Here is a 17,649-nt window from a genome sequence, read left to right as displayed (position 1 = left end):
AACCTGGAGGGATACTACCAAGGCATCGTTGTGCGGATGTTATACCATCTCCAGGTCAGCTTCAGTAAAGGACGCTACTGGTCCCTGGCATTCCTCGGCCCGAGGTCTTTTCTCCCAGACCTGTTACACATGTTGCAAGTGCTTCACCTTCTGGGTCTCCCCCCGTATTTCGTTTTCATTGACCTTCGAGTGAATTACATTAATTACCCAAGGTCCGCTTGCCTGCGGCTGGTGTGCTAGGAGAGGTGGAGCTGCTGGTGCTTGAGGAAGTCTTTCTTGCTCTTCCCTTATCCTGGCCTCATCTGCAACGTCCCTCAAATGGCCTTGCCTTACCAGGTCTTCTAGGTGTGACTTCAAGGCTCTGCAACCCTGAGTCAGATGCCCATCTTCGTTATGGTAAGCACAATGCTTCCCAAGGCTTCTTCCCATAAACTCTCCTAGAACCCTTGTCGGTGCTTTGAAATAGGGTTGGGTTCGGATTTTATCCAGGATTTTGTGAATTAAGATTCGGAATACGGTCATGACTGCCTGTGCGGTTCTCAGTCCTATCACTTGTTTGTTGGATCCGTTGTTACCTCGGCCTCGCTTCGGCGAGCCGTTTGCTTTCTCCTGCTTTGTTGCCTTAATTCCTGGCATGTCTTCCTTGGCTCTGGCGTATTTCTCAATTATGGCCATGAGCTCCTCCATGCTTTTTGGCAATGTCTTTGCCAATGACTTTCGTAGTACACAATCATCTTTTAGGCCGTTCTTGAAAGACACGACTGCCACCTCTTGGTTGCATTCGGGTATTCGGTTGAACACCTCATAATACTTTTTTGCGTAGGCCCTAAGGCCTTCATCCTCACTGATTCTCAGAGCCATCAGAGCGTCTACTCTTAATGGCTGTAATTTGTTTGTCACGAACCTGTCCATAAACATCTCGGCCAGGCCTTCCCAGGTCTTTACACTTCCCTTTAGCAATTTGTGAAACCAATCCGATGCAATCTCCCCGAAAGATGAGGGGAACACCTTACAGAGCAACAGCTCATTCCCAATGTATAGTGCCATCGAGTTCAGGTATAATCCGACGTGAAAGTTAGGGTCCGACTTCCCATCGTATATCTGGAATCTCGGCATACTGAATCTTTTTGGTGCCTCAAACTTGTCCAACTCCACTGAGAATGGTGTTCTCGTCTTAACAGGGGAAGTTACCTCGGCATTTTGTTGCTTCCTCTTGAAGTAATCTCTCAAGTCCTCCTTGGTCCGCCCAGGAGCTCGGCTATCTCCTGGTTTCAATCTTTTAGGTGCACTGCTCTCAGCTTCGTTGTGAGCCCTTTTCGACCTTTTTCCATTGGTCGCGTCGAAGCACCACTCCTGCCTTTGAACATGCCGATGTTCTCTGGGGTCTGCTTCCTTGGTGCGATGTGTCCTTCGAGATTCTTCTCTTCTCAACTCTCCTCGCCCAACCTCCCTTGACGGCCGGTGCGAGTGTTTTTCACTTCTGGAGTGCTGGGGGGCAACAAGGATTGTTTTCTGCCCTCTCTTCTGGGCATTGGTCGCTGGAATCAGCGTGTCCTGCAACAGGAACGATGGCTACATGACGTTATTCTGTATCATGAAATTGACCATTTTTTGCAGGTCCGCTAATTTGTTCGCCATGGTCTTTACCTCATCGTCTCTCCGCAGGCATCTTTCTTTCCATACCTGGAGGTCGTCCTCGTTATAGTACCTGCTTTGGTCTGTTTTCTTTGGTACGTCGCCTTCCTGGCCGACGTCCTTCCCTCCGTGATTCTGGTCAAGAGTTTCTTTGTTACAATTGTCTTCTTCGACGTCAAGGTCCATAGGTCTCCCACTCCCAGCAGGAGTATTATCCCCAATCTTCTCTTTCTGTCTGTCATTGGCCATCTATTCTTCTTTCTTTCCTACAAACGGTGCCAATGTGTGAGTGAATTTCCGACCACACTGCCAACTCAGTATTCAACTGGAGAGCACTGGCAGAATAGGGTAAGCCCGAACGCCCTGCAACAGAAAAGAATAGATTCCGGCGGTGGTTCGTCCACCCGGGGGCACTCCGATGATTAAGTCAGTAATCAAATATCTCTCAAAGATAATCAATAGTGCTTAACTCACTGTTCTAAATATAAATTGCGTACCTTAGACCCATGGGGGCGCCTCTCGTTTATAGTCGACTCAGTCCTAGTCCCAATAGAAGCCTAGCTTCAATGGACTTCTGCTCAGTGCTTATTCGGGACTCTCTAATAAATAAAGATAAACTCCCTAAGAGTTTTATCCTTATCTAGGCTGAAGTCATTCCTCATTCTAGGACTCTTATCCCTTATCCGCTTATCCCGGAATCTGAAATCTTCGGAGATAACCTCGGCGTTACGACCAAGACACGTGGCACCCCGACTGACACGTCGGCGTTACCTTAGCAACGTGTTGGTATTCTGACAATATATCCCCACAAGATGCAATAATGCAACATTAGATATAACCTTACACGAGTTGGTAACGTCCCATCACTGCTACATAAATAGCAAAAGATCATTTTAATATTACTTTTTATTTTTTATTTATTTATCACATAAAGCGTGATGTATGAGGGCGTGGTGGGCTTGTCCAGAATTTCAAATACAATTTTTAACTGTGATAATAAAACTAACACACTGAGATTGATTTTGCGAAACTGTAGCTAATAAATGCTTGAAACCGTAGTCATTTCTTGAAGATACCACATCACTCAATGAAAAACTGTGATTCTAACTTTGGGGAAAAAAAAAAAAAAAAAAAAAAAAATTACTAACAATTTTCATGTGATCCAAAAAAAGAATTTGGTACTGTAGATGTGAGAATTAGAATATAAAAATAAAATAAATAATTAAATAATAATAATTTTATAAACCTCAAATATTTTGCTTGTGAATCTTAGACTGCAAATTAGTTATTATTGGACGGTTTTTTAATTAATTTTAAACCTAAAATAAATTTATGGTGAAAATCTTTAATTTTGAGGCAAAATTTATTATTAAAAAAATATAGGGGACAAATTAGTAATTATATTTTGATATAATAATAATTGTATTTTATTTAAATTAGAAGAGAGAGAAAATAAAATAAAACAAAAGATAATTATTTGGAGTCTTTTATGTTATGTTAAAAAAATAAAAATAAATAAATAAAAATACCACCTCTGATTATTTCACAACACAGCAACAACCACTTTAGGGTTTCTAGCAGCCGTGAGAGAGAGATAGAAATTTCCACCATCTTGTGGTTCACAACTTTAAGGTATTGTTCTACTATAATATATATGTACGATTATTGTGTATATAGGTGTTTCGGTGTATTGATTGAAAAAAAATTCAAGTGTAAAATTCTGCACATAGCTATAAATTTTAAAAATCAAGAAAATATAGTAAACGGATGAATTTAAATTGAAAATTTTATAGTAGCTTAATTAAATATTGAATTTCATACATGATTTATTTTATAATTTTTGAGAGTCAAAATCTATATAAACTAATGTGTTTAAATCTATCCAAAAAACAAGTGTATAATAGTAATTTAGAACCGATTACGAGTTTAGTCTCTTACATTTTTAGCCTTTTGTTGATTGCTCGTGTATATTAAGAAAACCGTCAATTTTTTTAAAGTGCTGCAAAAAACGACCTGTTTGGACATAATTAATTGTAAATAATTATTTTGATAAGCAAATCAAGTAAAACCAATTAAGTTTGAAACTTAGGATATATTAGTTGATATCTAGAGGATTTTGGAATTTTTCGAACGGTATGGAGTAAGTTTTTAATTTTCAAAATTAGCGAATAGATTGAGAAAACTTGTCAAAAATTATGTTTTATTTCAAAGTCACATTTAGTTAAGTTTCGATCTGAACCGAGATCTTGGGTAATTTGAGACCTTGAAGATAGGGATGGCAATTTGAAACCGGCCCGACGGGGATCCCCGATCCCGACCCCGATTTAAGCGGTTTTTCCCCGAAAAATACCCCCGACGGGGAGGTGACGGTATTTGAAAATCAATCCCCGATCTGTCACGGGCCGGGGACGGTGATCAGTGTTTGATCCCCGGCCCGGCCCGGCCGGATCCCCGGCCCCGGCCCCGTCCCCGACCCCATCCCCTAATTTCCCCGAAGTGAAATTACTTTTATACCCCTTATATTTATATATTTATATATATATATAATAATAATAATAATAATAATAATAATAATAATAATAATAATAATAAACCAACTCTCTTCTCCCTCACTCTCAGATTCTCAACTCAACTCTCTGAGAGAGTTTCTCTCGTTCATCTCTCTCTCCCTCACTCTCATCTCAACTCTCTCCCACTCTGTCGTTCATCTCGCTGTCAACTCTCTCTCTCGCGATCACCGACGGCGACGTCAACACCACCGCTGGCCCCGACTCCCCCTCTCTCTCACCGACGGCGACATCACCACCACCGCCGCACAACGTCTGTCTCTCTGCCACCACCACCGAACCCACAGCCACCGCCAGCCACTCTCGATCTCGATCTGTGTCACCACCATCGAACCCACCGACGGCGTCGCTCAGATCTGTGTGTGTGAGATCTGTCTCTGTGTGTGTATGTGAGATCTGTCTGTGTGTGTGTGCGAGATCTGTCGCCGATCAATTTTTTTTTTTTTTAGATCAATTTTTTTCTGTGTGAGTGATGATCTGATCTGTGTCTGTGTTAGATCAAATTTTTTTTTTTTAAGTTTAAATCTGTATTTGTTGTTGTTGATGATGATAAAACAGAGTATTTTTTTTTTTTGGCATCTGAATCTGGTGATAAATCTGTATCTGGCATCTGAAATTTTTTATCTGGCATCTGGTGATAAAACATGATGATAAATCTGTATCTGGCATCTGAAATTTTTTTTTTTTTTTTGTAGCCGGGGAATGCTCGGGGTCGGGGAAACCCGATCCCCGTTGGGGGCGGGGGTGGGAGCAGTGATAGGATCCCCGTCGGGGATCGGGGCCGGGGCCGGGGAAAATTCGACCATCGGGGATCGGGGACGGGGAGTGTGATCCCCGGCCCCGCCCCGCCCCGTTGCCATTCCTACTTGAAGAACATGAACTTAGGTATTATTTAAGAGTAATGGTAAGTGGGATTGAACCATGTTAGTGCGTTTTAGTGTGGAGTACTTAGTTTATTATTCTTTTTAGTATTTTTGAATTAGTAGTGATATCTAGTTTTTATACTTGATTCAGGGTACTAGTTGGACTTTCGTACTCTATTCAAGAATTATATTATTCCTCATTTTCAGGTAAGTAGTTGCATGCTACATATTTTTATAAATGTTCCCTTACCCTAACTGTTGGTTAAATTATTATGATATTATTGGAACTAAGCTATAAAACATGTGTAAATTTGGCATACTTTAAACTAATTGTTATGGTCTCATGTTTATAATGGTGAATTATCATGTTTTGCGAAACTAAATGGAATTGATTATTGTAACCATCTATATATAAAAGTCTAAGAAATTTATTCCACTGTGTGTGGCGACTCTGGCCACTACAGAATAGATCCAAGTTGGGCTATGATGACTCTAATGCTCAACGATTATAAGAAAAAAAACCTAAGTTAGGCTAGGTGACCTTTAATTGGATCGTCTTAGAGAAAAGGCTCGAATTGCCACTCTAAAGATGACTCTTGGTTCGATATTGAATCCAACGGGCTTGTTACCTTGAGAACTTTATGGCATCTTACTTGTTCTTGGTACTCGAATTATTGATGATTTGTTATAATATGTTTTAAGTGGAGAATGCCATTTGTTATGTTGTTGAAAGACATGAGTATTTTTAACTGTTGAACTTTTTTTTTTAAAACAGATTGTCTTTATCAAAATTGTATGTCAATTTAGTTTCTATAATATATATCTTATTTGACTTAGTTGTTAAACATTTTCAAGTGAGAGGACTTAGAGTGGACCCGTGGCTCAGTAGGGACTCTATCTTATGGACTTTTAAGACATTCATTTATTTTTATTTTAGCTTGTTATGTCAGTTTTGTGCATATATTGTGATTGGATTTTATTTACAATTATTTATTTTGTGAGCGTTTTGTATCCCACTTGGTATATATTTTTGAAAGTTGGTTATGGCTTGTTTTACCATGCATACTTGTGACATTTCATTGGATTGAGTTTTAATTTATTTATTACTGGACCACTATTACATTTATTCTGTGATTATGGATTCATGTTTAGAGTTTTGTGTATCTTGGACTATGTCCCATTGAGCCATGACCGGTCATACTTGGATTTAGAGTGTGACAGTAGATATCACATTTTGACTAACCATATAAAGTTAGGTGTTTGGATGCTTCCCAATGATGAAAAGTGTTAAACTTTGACTTTAGAAATGTTCTGTGTTTAACCCTATTTTCCCCAAAATTATCATCTTACCCCTAAAACCTATTTTTATCAAACCTAACTCTTTGGCCTCTTTCAAAAAGGAGAATATGGGGAAAGTCCAATTAAATCTTTGGCCACTTTCAAAATAGGGGGAAGGTCCAATTAAATCCAAGTTCACAAATTTTACAGAAGTGTTAACCTAATTTTTAAGATAAAATGTCAATTGAGAGTTGATTGGGCTTTCTTAGGCAACAAGTTAGCCTAAGAATAAAATGGTAGACCCAAGATCCAGTGGACCTGTGGATTTTTGGACCCCTAACCACAATTTGCAAGTCCAACCCCACCACCCATATGCATATCGCACAACGTATTCACGGCCACACAACATAAGTTGTGCAGCCACACTTGCATAGTACCATCACACGTGTGATGGTGTGGCCACATATTGTTTTCGACTGTGAATCAAATAGAACTCAAAAATTAAATCTATATTCAGATTCAATAGCTGAAGCCAAAATAATTAAAACTTAAAATTTTTGAGCTGCTCTCACTCACAAAGTCGAATAAAAGTAATGTAATTTGTTTTTATTAATTTAAATAGAATGATCTACAACACTACAACTATAATAATAATAATAATAATAATAATAATAATAATACAACTAAATGATTTGGAAATTTCTACCAATCCAGCTCCAATCAATACCCAAACTCGCATGTTTGCCAAGAATATTAGTAAACAAACCGAAAATAAATGAATCGAATTTGATTCAACTCATTACATACACTAATAACGACATTAGGTGAAATGTAATTATATTACATTCACATTTCACTTTATCTGTTTTCCTTCTCTTTCCAAATTCATGATCTAAACACAACGTAGGTGTCATTTTTTATCAGTTTTGAACCGAAAACAGATACAAGTACAAAATTGCAACATTCTCGCTATGACGATTGTACACCTATTTACACTGACGAGGGCAATAGGTGTAACTTTCATCAAAATTTGAACTGAACAGAAAAGAGGTACAAAATTACAACATTCATGACAGATTGTACACCTAAAAATCTGTCCACTCTGCATTGCTTGGTAGTTTGCATGGCACAACTAAAAAAACAATATGGTTCTTCACTGGCCAACAGGTCCACAGGTAAGATCATCTTAGAGAATGAGTAGACTTGTTTGCATATTATTACCACGGTGATCAGAAAATGCCTCCTTGAGAAGGCAAATAAACCATCAGTTGGTCTCCAGCAGCAACAGCCAGAGGACCCGACCTTGAATCATCAATCGCAATACATGAGACTCCAACATCTGATATATGAGAAGAAAAATTAGCAAGAACACATGATGTCTTCAACCTCAGAAATATATGCATTGTCTAAAGTACATATGACTCAAAAAGTTCATTAAATTTATATCACAATAAGTTCCAACTACATAGATGGCTAATCAAATATTGCAAGAGGGTGGTGATTGTGTAGTATCAGGTAATCAATGCGACATTCTTATGTTTTTTTTCCTTTAAAGAATAGCTTTACATGGACCAATAGTCTTCTTTTGACTCAAGGGGGTTGACCCAATAGTCTTCTAACAAAACTGTCACCTCCCAACCCTGACAACAACAAATTGCACCATTTAGATGGCAAAGATCTTTGACAACGTTAAGAAATCTATATAAGGAGGATATAACAGCTAGTGCACTGCGCTTTTGAAGCTGAACTGAATCCACAAGATATCTAATGTTAGGTCAGACAGACCAAGAAATGGAATTTAAGCATATAAACGTGTTCTTTACAACATATAAGTTGGAATAAATTCCAGTAATCAAAGATTAATTTGCCTACTGGGAGATAGATCCTCCTCTAATAGACATTGCCCATTACAATGAGAGTATGTGGAGGATTGTTGTGCAAAATATTGCATATCTTTGTTTGAAGCTTTAGTTTTGTGACATTTATATTTTCATTTTCAGGTGCTGAATGCTTCATCTGATGTTTCATAACAGTTAGCGGAAATGCTCTCCCATGCCAGATAGAGAAGGTTATAGCATCTTGGAAAGAACAAAGCCTTTGAATGATCCAGATGGGAGGCGTTTTTCTGCATTTACCTACATTAGACTTGGCTCACTTCTCATGGATAGACACAACTTTTACATGGAATTTGAACTATTTATCAAGAGATTGCTCGTAAAACACTGGAAACCTTAGAAATAACATTAAAGCAATGTGTGAAATTCCAAGTACATTATTAAAGTCTAACTGTGCATGCGTTGTATGTAATTTTTGCACAGGTAAAGGAGGGTATCATTAGGTAGTTTACAGCCAGCATATAACCTTGTCAGACTGTGATAACCCAATCATACTTGCATGATACATGTGTTATTGTTCTTGCATTCATGCATGGTGTTATGTGCTTGTTTTAGTTGGGATCTATTAAGAACTAGAAGAGAAGGAGAAGTTAGTTTGAAACTTTAGTCTAGGAATTTATTTTCTTTCTGCTTTGAGTTAGGGGATACTTTAAGTTAGAATTTGACAATGCTAGAAAATGCCTATACACTAATTGAGGGACTTAAAGATCCTAGACTAATATGCTTGTCCATTTCATGCTATGTGTTATTTTGCTGATCAGGGATTAATGTTAATTAAGTATGATTAGTGAGCCTTAATTAGGATTAATTAAACTAAGCATGATTAAGCTTAACATTGATTAATTAGTACAAACCTTGGTTAATTAGGCTAAGCAAGCAAGATTAGACAATTAATTAAGCAAGCACATACATGATACACACACCTTACATTTTTGTCCTTGCCAATCTTTTGTCTTACCTTAATAAAACCAAGAGAGAAGAAGAGAAAAATCTGCTGGAGAAACAAATTAGAAGAAAGGAGAAAGAACAAGAAAAATAGAGAAAGGAGAAAGCAAGAGAGAGAAGGGCTTGAAGAACTTTAACATGAAGCACCATTTTTGATCATCCATGAGGAAAATTGAGTAAAATTCACTTTACCCCCTTGTTAGGGATGGCAATTTAAACCCGGCTTGACGGGAACCCGATCCCCCGACTCCGATTAAGACGGATTTCTCCTGAAAATTATCCCCATAGGGCCGGGGATGGTATTAAAAATTTAATCTCTGATAATTTTCGGGCCGGGGACGGTGATAGCTTCTCCAGACCCAGCCCCGCGGCGAACATCCCCGAACCGTCTTTATATAGATATATATATGTTAAGCTTTATTATATTATATATTACATATATATGTTTAGGCTAGGCTTTATCTCAGATTCTCAAATCTGTCTCTTTCACTCTGACTATCCACTCTCTCTCTCTCAACTCTCTCACTGTCTCACTCTCTCTCAACTCTCTCATGATCCTCCATGGCCTCCTCCGTCATGGTCTCCTCTGTCGCCGATCCTCTGCTCCATCGCCTCCTCCGTCACCGACTGTGAGATCTAGATCCAAATCAAAATAGAGTTTTAGAGAGAGAATCCATGACTGTTGTTTGTTGATGATTTTTTCAAATTTGTTGATATTTTTTAAAATCTGTTGTTGATAATTGTTGTTGATGATTTTTTTAGATTTTTTTTCCTTTCTCAGATTTATTTTTATTTTTATTTTTTTAAGTTGATGATTGTTGATGAGGAATTGAAACATACTGAAAATAGATTAATTTTTTCTATTTTTTTTTGTTTTTTTTGTTCTTTTGTTGAATAAAATTTAAATAAAAAAAAAGTCGGGGTTTTTCCGGGGTCGAGGAAACCCGATCCCCGTTAGGGGGTGGGGGTGGGAGTGGGGGAGGTGGTGGCGTCCCCGTAGGGGATCAGGGACAGGGAGTGTAATCCCCGGCCCTGGCCCGTCCCGTTGCCATTCCTACCCCTTGTGGTTCAGGCTCGGAGCACTTCACCCCTCCTATTGTTTAAAAATAGGCAGAGAACCTTCTTGTGCTTTTGGACTAAAGTGCTACTGTTAAAAATTCCGTCCAGTTTGATGGAAAATGTAAGTCACACGCATAATTTGAGAGTAGGAATGAAAATTTTCAATCATAGTCAACTATTTGTTGGAAAAAAAGAGAAATATACCCTCATCATCTTCATCTTCCTCATTTGGAAATCTTAATAATCTGAAAACCCTAACCATGGAAAAACCCTTCCTAAAGCAACAAAATTCCATTCATCCCCTCACCAACCCCCATCACTTCAATCGTGAGTCTGTAAGATTCAATTGAGTTTCAAATGCCAATCTTGGTGCAAAAAAAAGCCATGTCAGATTGCAATAAAGTTCTGCATCTAAACAAGATTAGATTTTTTTTCCCCGTAGGCGAAGGCTCAAGCAAAATTTTTCCTCTTATTCAATGTAAACAAACTCTATCATAAATTACAGCAATGTTATGAGCTAGTTCTTTTGAGGATGGCTTTTCAATTGAGGCAAGATCAAGGTAGTTCAGGCGTGAAGTTTCTGATTTTACCCTGATTATGAACCTGACTTTCAAACACCCACTGATGGCAGTTTGTCCGGTGGCCGGTGGATAACCTGGAGGACCCATCATGGCTATTTGTCCGAGAAGAATTATCAGAGAAGCTGTGGACAAAAATGCCAGGAGATCTTGGAGAAAGAATAAAGAAGGCGTTTAGTGAACGATATCCTGGAAATATCATTGGCGTTGGTCCAAGAATTTTATTTTCTTACAAATATCTGGAAGGAATCAAGTTGCTGGAAGTTTGATTTCAATAGATTGATTACTCTGATCATGTTTTGGAGGGTTGATTTATAGTTGGTTGCTGCTTTTCCCTTTTGCTGGCACATCAATAGCTGACTGTTTTCTGTAGGGTAATGGGTTTTTATGTTGATAAGTGGCCAACTCTTTTACTTGCACAGCATTAAGGATTCTTACTCTTTTGCTTGCATAACAATAAGGATTCTTGTTGATTGTTTTGTCCTTTTCATGTTAATAACTGACTGGTTATACACACACCTATATATAAATATATATAGGTGAATAAATAAATAAATATATGATTTAATATGTAATTGCACAAAAATTGAGTTAAAATGTTTCATTAATAAGCCATATAAAAATTTTGGTTGATTTTATTAATTTTTTTCATTAATAAGCTATATAAATTAGAAATAATATTAAAATATTAAGTTTTACCAATTTAATTATTTTGCAAAGGAGGGGAAGATATAAAGGGCATAAACGTCATTTTACAACTAACTTTAATAGAGTTAGAGTAGCATTTTAGTCCATAACTCTAAGGGGGTTTTTTGCCTATATTTGAACTATAGGGAGGTGCAGTGCTCCAGACGCTAACCACAAGGGGGTAAATTGAATTTTGTCCAAGTAAATTTGAACCTTAAATCTTGTAGTAATCCTACCTAGTATCTAGGATTGAGAAGAAACTAGGATTAATTTGAGTTAGTAAAGAAGAAACAAAGAAAAGAATAGAAAAGAGGTGGTTGAAATGAAGAACAAGTTGAGTAATCTTGATTCATGCCATGTTCATCTAGGTTTTGATGTTTTTATTGCATGAGAGGTTGCACCTCCATATCTTCATAGATTTCCAAGAACTTTTGTGAGTTTAATTCCATGTCTTGAGAGTTGAGAACAAAAAGATTGAATAGGAACTAGGGTTCGTGAATTTCTTGATAAAGCCTTGGTTTTGATCCTTGAATCTGGAAATTAAATCATGTTTTGATGTTATTGTTTTAGAAAATATCTTACTTCCAAGTTTTACCATTAATTTTGCATGTTTTGTATTGAGTTCGCAAGGTCCCAAGTTAAAGAAATGAGAGAGGAAAGCTTAGAACAAAGCTGCAATTTCGGACTGCTTGAAGCAGCCATTTCCGCACGTGCAGCTAGATTTTTGGAACTCAAATTTGACACTGCAGGCCGCACATGCAGCCCATGAGCCCTGCACATGTGGCACCCTTGTTCCAACACCGATACCTGTTTTTCAAGCCTTAGTCCTCTAGAGCACTTCCATACTTGCAAGTTGCATTTAACACTTATTATACACTTGTTTGGGACTCGAATTAAACATAGAACAAAACTTTACACTCGAGAGAAGTTTAGGAGAACATTAAGTAAAGTTAAAGCACTCAATTTGTTATGTTCTTGCAAGTTAAGGTAGGTACTTCAATGCCTGGTTCTTACTTTGTGTACGTTAAGCTTTGGACGAGTACACCTTTGTTCAAGGAGCCATTTGTCCATTTGTGACTAGTCGTTTAGTAACACTATGTTTGACTATGTTTCAAATGCGAAATCTACTTTATGCTTATGAAAATTACGTTATTTCTTCGCTATAATGAACAATATATATTTTTTTAACATGTATTTAGATGACACCCTTGGAAGTCCTAGTTATTGGGGGACTCATGCCAATAACATCTTGATGGTTGAGCTCACCTTGCCACCTTCGGGTGGGCCGTTTAACCGGTACCCAGGCTAGTTAAACACCTCGTTATCTTTGGAATGTTCATCCTTATGTAAATGTTTGCAAGTCAAGTTTTGAATCATCTTGCTCAAGTTAAACTATGTTCAAACTATGATTTTATGCTATGTATATAAAGCTTCTCAGTGTTCATTCATTTACCGCTTTACTTTATTACTATTCACTAGGAAATGGCTCACCCCTCTCCCCTATATGTATGTAGGCGATGAAAAAGATCATGGATCTGATGAGAAGTCAACTTAGAAGTCTTTTCTTTTACTTTTGAGTTTGCACTCTTGAGAGATGTACCCTTAAAAAGACAGCCTTGTATATGTGTTTTGGTTTGTAAGCTTGTATAAGATGTTGTATTTTCCTTTCTTTTTGTTGTTTGGACTTTGTAATAACGAAAGATATTAATAAAAGAAGGATGTATGTTTGTTTTCATACGACTTATGCACATACACTGAATGGACTCTTGGTAATTAATGGACAAATGATTCCGCATAAGCCCCAAGTATTGTCAGTCCAGTCTTGTTAGGCCATCGGTAGTTGAGAACTACTGGTCGGTCATAATGCTATCCTGTTTGGGACGGAATGGGGTTATGACATAGACCTCATATTATTTATAATTTTTTTTTTTTTTTTATTGAATGAAAAGGGCAATCTAAAAGCTAGAGCTGGCAATATTAGCCCAAACCTGTCAATCCGCCCATTCCCGCTCGTCATTTTATGGATTGAAACCTGCTTATTTATTACACAGGTTGTAATATGGTAACATTGCTACACCCAATAATTTATGAGGGTTAAAATGGGTGGGTAATGGGTCCTCAATGGTTCTACTCATGGGTGCCTGAAAAAATTTGAGGTAAACCCGCAAGTGCCAAAAGGTCTATCATCGCTTACACGAGTTTGCAAACCTTCAGGCTTGTGCTACTCCACCAGGGCAGTGACTATTAATTGATTTGAATATGCTACATATATTATAGGGCAAAATTCACTTTATCCCATGCGGTTTTGCCTCAGAACACTTTATTCCACTATGGTTCAAATATAAGCAGAGAACCCCCTTCTAGTTTTGGACTAAAGTGCAAAACTTACTATGTTAATAAATGAGCAAAATGACCTAAATACTCCCATGCCATATTCTTTTCTCTTCTCTAATACATATAATTTTATATATCTTAATCGCATAATTAAACCACAAATTAACCTAAACACCTTATTAACCATAAAATTACCATAATCTATTTTTAATTTTAAAATTTTAACCCAATTTCTTATTTAACAACATTTTAAATTAAACATGTCCTAATTTATTACTATAAAATTACCTTAATCTAAATTTTTATTTTAAACCCAATTTAGCATTCAAGAACATCTTAAATTAAATTGTTGATGGAAGATGACGGTTAGGATTAGAATTTAGTGTGGGGAAAAAGATGCAGATGAGTGTATTTTTGGCATTTGATCCAATTTTTTACTTTGAGTTGGGATTTTTGCATTGCCACTCTCAATTTGGGAGAGAGTGTAGCACACCTACTATTACTTTTGACCGAAAAACTAATGGTAGTACTTTAGGAGGTAAATTGCTCTGAGGCAAAATCACAAGGAGGTGAAGTGAATTTACGTTAAAATATTACAAAGTTAATGCCAATAGCTTAGCAAAATGGTGGGCAACGTCCATCATCCAACATGCTCGGTTTTATTCTGCTTGTCGTCGTCCGTCTAAGCTACCTCCATTCTCAACCATGGGTTGTCTAGTTTCGCCAGTAGTGCTGGGTTGAGGATTAAAGATGTGCTGTGTGGATGTTGAACTGATTGTCTGGGCCAATTCTAATTCCCGGCGTGCGTCTAGTTTGTTTGTAGCCAGTCGTCTTTACCGGCGTTGGTTTTCTGTGGAAGTGGTCAAGCTGGGGTATGGGTTGATGCTCCCGGTCGTGGGTAGTGCCACTATTGGGTTGTTCAGCTTCAGTCCCGGGTTTGATGTCGGTGTCCTTGCGAGTGTGAAGGTGGTGTGCTTCACGCTCCTAGGGTGAGTGGTTATGTTGATGTGGCTGTTTGGGCTCAGTTTTTCCTGCCCAGGCATGCTAGTGTTGTGTTCTTGTTTCAAGCGTGCTGTGTACTGCTCAGTCCTTACCTAATATCTTCTAGGTAATCATTCTGCACAGGGACAATACATGCTGATAGTGTGCTTCTTGGGAGTGACAAAAAGAAAAGTATGTCATCTATTATATATGTATATGTGTATTGGTGCCAAGTTGTTTGTTTGCTGGAATGGTGCCTCCTTTGAATTGGTGCCTCATTTGAGCAGTTTTTTATATTCTTATGAAGAGTGGGGCCCACTTGAGCAGTACAAGTTGTTTGAGGATTTTTGGCTGATTTGTGAGCTAATTTTTTCTATCTTGTGGGCTGTACCCGTGGGATCTCTTTTTTGGGCCCACTTGAAGATTTGCTTCAGGTTGCTAAAATATAGGGGTACTGGTAGATGGGTTTCTTTTGTTGAGCCATTACGCAGCAGTATATTGGTTATAGCCAGTTTATTCATGATGATTGATCGCATGATCCTCATGTGACTCCATATGAGGTTCTTCTTGAGCCATTTCCGCCAAGGGTGATTAAGGGGTCACTGTTATGGGGAATTGTGGTTTGATGATCAGCCGAGTTAGATATTGGGAGATGTGAGGTCTACCAGATTGTTCTACTTGCCTCTTGTTTTCTTGTGACCCATCTTGATATTGATCTTTAAGCCATTCCCGACATGGAGTGAGAGGGATACTACTGTGGGGATTGAGGCTTAGGGGATGGGGTGATTGGTCTCATGATGGGATTGACTTCGACTCTGACGGTTGTTGTAGTGGCTTTGGGTTTTCGTTATACTCTCTAAGATCGTTAATTATGGTGACTGACCGTGTGAGCTTCATGTGACTCCATCAAGACCTTTCATGGGACTGATTTTTTTCCTCTGTCATGGCTTTGGTTGAGTAGCTATGGATGTCACGGCTATGAGGATGCGAGATGCTTATTGGGCGCCATGTTTCATCTGTGATTGAGACTGCGAGCATGCGGGGTGGTTATCATTTTTTGATTAGTCTTGGTGGCTGTTTTAGCTTGTTTACTCTTGTTTGAGTATTGCATACTTGCCCATGTATTTTCCCCAAGTTCCCATCTATTATCTTTTGATGGTGGGGTTAACTTGGGGATATAAAAAGATATATGGGCAAATGTGGTGGTGTTGCGTTACTATTTCGGTAGGGTTTTTGTGGTTTTCTTTTGATTCCCCTGCTTTGGCAGGGGTATGTTATTGCTTGTTTGTGTTTTAGTCTCCCCAAGCTTAGCATATATAATATTTGTAATAAAATCTAAGAAAAACAGTCTGGTAATGTTGGAAAAAGATAACCAATAGAATTTTATTCAGTTATAAGCTCTTCTTTTTCGTGTGTTCTGTAATTGAGCAAGACACTTGCTCATCAATGACGAACTATGGGTTTGTTTCTTTTCAATTGGATCCTCTTTTTTTTCCAAGTACTAGGCTGGTTTTTGGGGCTTGTTATGGGAGACAGCTCCCAGCTAATACATTCTGTTTTGGCCTTAGCTCTTCGTTTGGCAACAATAAAGGCAAGGAGATACAAACTAATAATACAATTCTTATCTAGCCTGCTCCTCTCTTTTAGAACCTTAGAACACAGGCTTTACACTAGCTACTCCAAAAACTACCACTGATAAGTAAGATCAGAAAGCCAAGATTGAGATAGCTCGATAGAAGGGATTCTAGGTGCCTTCTAATCCCATTATTTGCTGATAGAAAATGAAGAGGAGAAGACGGAATGGTTGCTGCTTCTCCTCTGCTCTTGCCCTGGCTTAGGAGTGAAGTTCAAGGCTTGGCTTGATGGCTCAGATTCCATCATATCGGATGTGGAGTCTTCTTTTTGGATTTATATGCTATTTTCCTTAGTTAAATGTGATCACCAATCAAGTTCTTAATCAAAAATCTATATCTATATATATTTCTAAAAACTGTGTTTCACATTTAAATTTCTTCTCATTTTAGGAATTTTGAACTCTCATATATAAATGTTTGTATACATTACATCTATATATCTACCTAAACAATACAAAAAATAAATATTTACTTCTATATATACATGTACATATTGAAGCTTGGGTAACCAGCTTGGGGAATGATAGAATATCACCCCCTATTTATAAAAGAAGATTAGGGTTTACAAGAAATGCAATTTACAAGATGATCCCTGAGTGCTATCCCTGAGTGCTGATTACAGTGATTACAGACAGACCCTAGTGTGCCTTTAGTGTGCCTTTCGGCGAATATAAAATGCTATCACTTAATATAATATGCTAACACTCCCCCTCAAGCTGGTGCGAAGATATCTATCATGCCCAGCTTGCCTACGATGTCATGAAATGGTTTATTCCCAATTCCCTTGGTGAGAATGTCAGCAAGTTGTTCACCTGACTGGACAAAGGGAGTACAAATGATACCACTAGTGAGTTTCTCCTTAATGAAGTGGCGATCAATCTCAACATGTTTTGTCCTGTCATGTTGAACTGGATTGTGAGCGATGTTGATGGCGGCCTTATTGTCACAGTATAACCGCATGGAGTCCGTCTGATCAATACCTAGATCATGCAACAATAATTTGATCCATAAAAGTTCACACACACCTTGTGCCATAGCTCTAAACTCAGCTTCTGCGCTTGACCTGGCAACCACATTCTGTTTCTTACTCCTCCAAGTAACTAGGTTGCCGCCAACAAATGTGCAATACCCTGAAGTTGATCTCCTATCAGTTACTGACCCAGCCCAGTCAGCATCTGTATAGGCTTCTACAC

At 38.1% G+C, this 17,649-nt stretch overlaps 1 protein-coding gene across 4 annotated transcripts in view; it reads right to left on the bottom strand.

Annotated features, from left to right (window-relative positions):
- Window positions 1-7,110: 7,110 nt before the first annotated feature.
- The window catches only part of LOC114289075 (DNA binding protein), a 76,432-nt gene continuing 65,893 nt past the window's right edge, over window positions 7,111-17,649 (bottom strand). For all 4 annotated transcript variants that reach the window (XM_028232703.2, XM_028232706.2, XM_028232704.2 and 1 more), the window contains one exon: window positions 7,111-7,682. In XM_028232703.2, coding sequence (XP_028088504.2) covers window positions 7,573-7,682 — 110 coding nt within the window. In that variant the 3' untranslated portion in view covers window positions 7,111-7,572. The remainder of the gene's footprint in view (window positions 7,683-17,649) is intronic.

The sequence above is a fragment of the Camellia sinensis genome, chromosome 11 (assembly GCF_055761805.1).
Source record: "Camellia sinensis isolate YWXY chromosome 11, ASM5576180v1, whole genome shotgun sequence".
In the NCBI taxonomy this organism is placed as follows: domain Eukaryota; kingdom Viridiplantae; phylum Streptophyta; class Magnoliopsida; order Ericales; family Theaceae; genus Camellia; species Camellia sinensis.
Note: the sequence above shows the minus strand (reverse complement) of the source record. Positions and strands in the feature narration are given on the sequence as shown.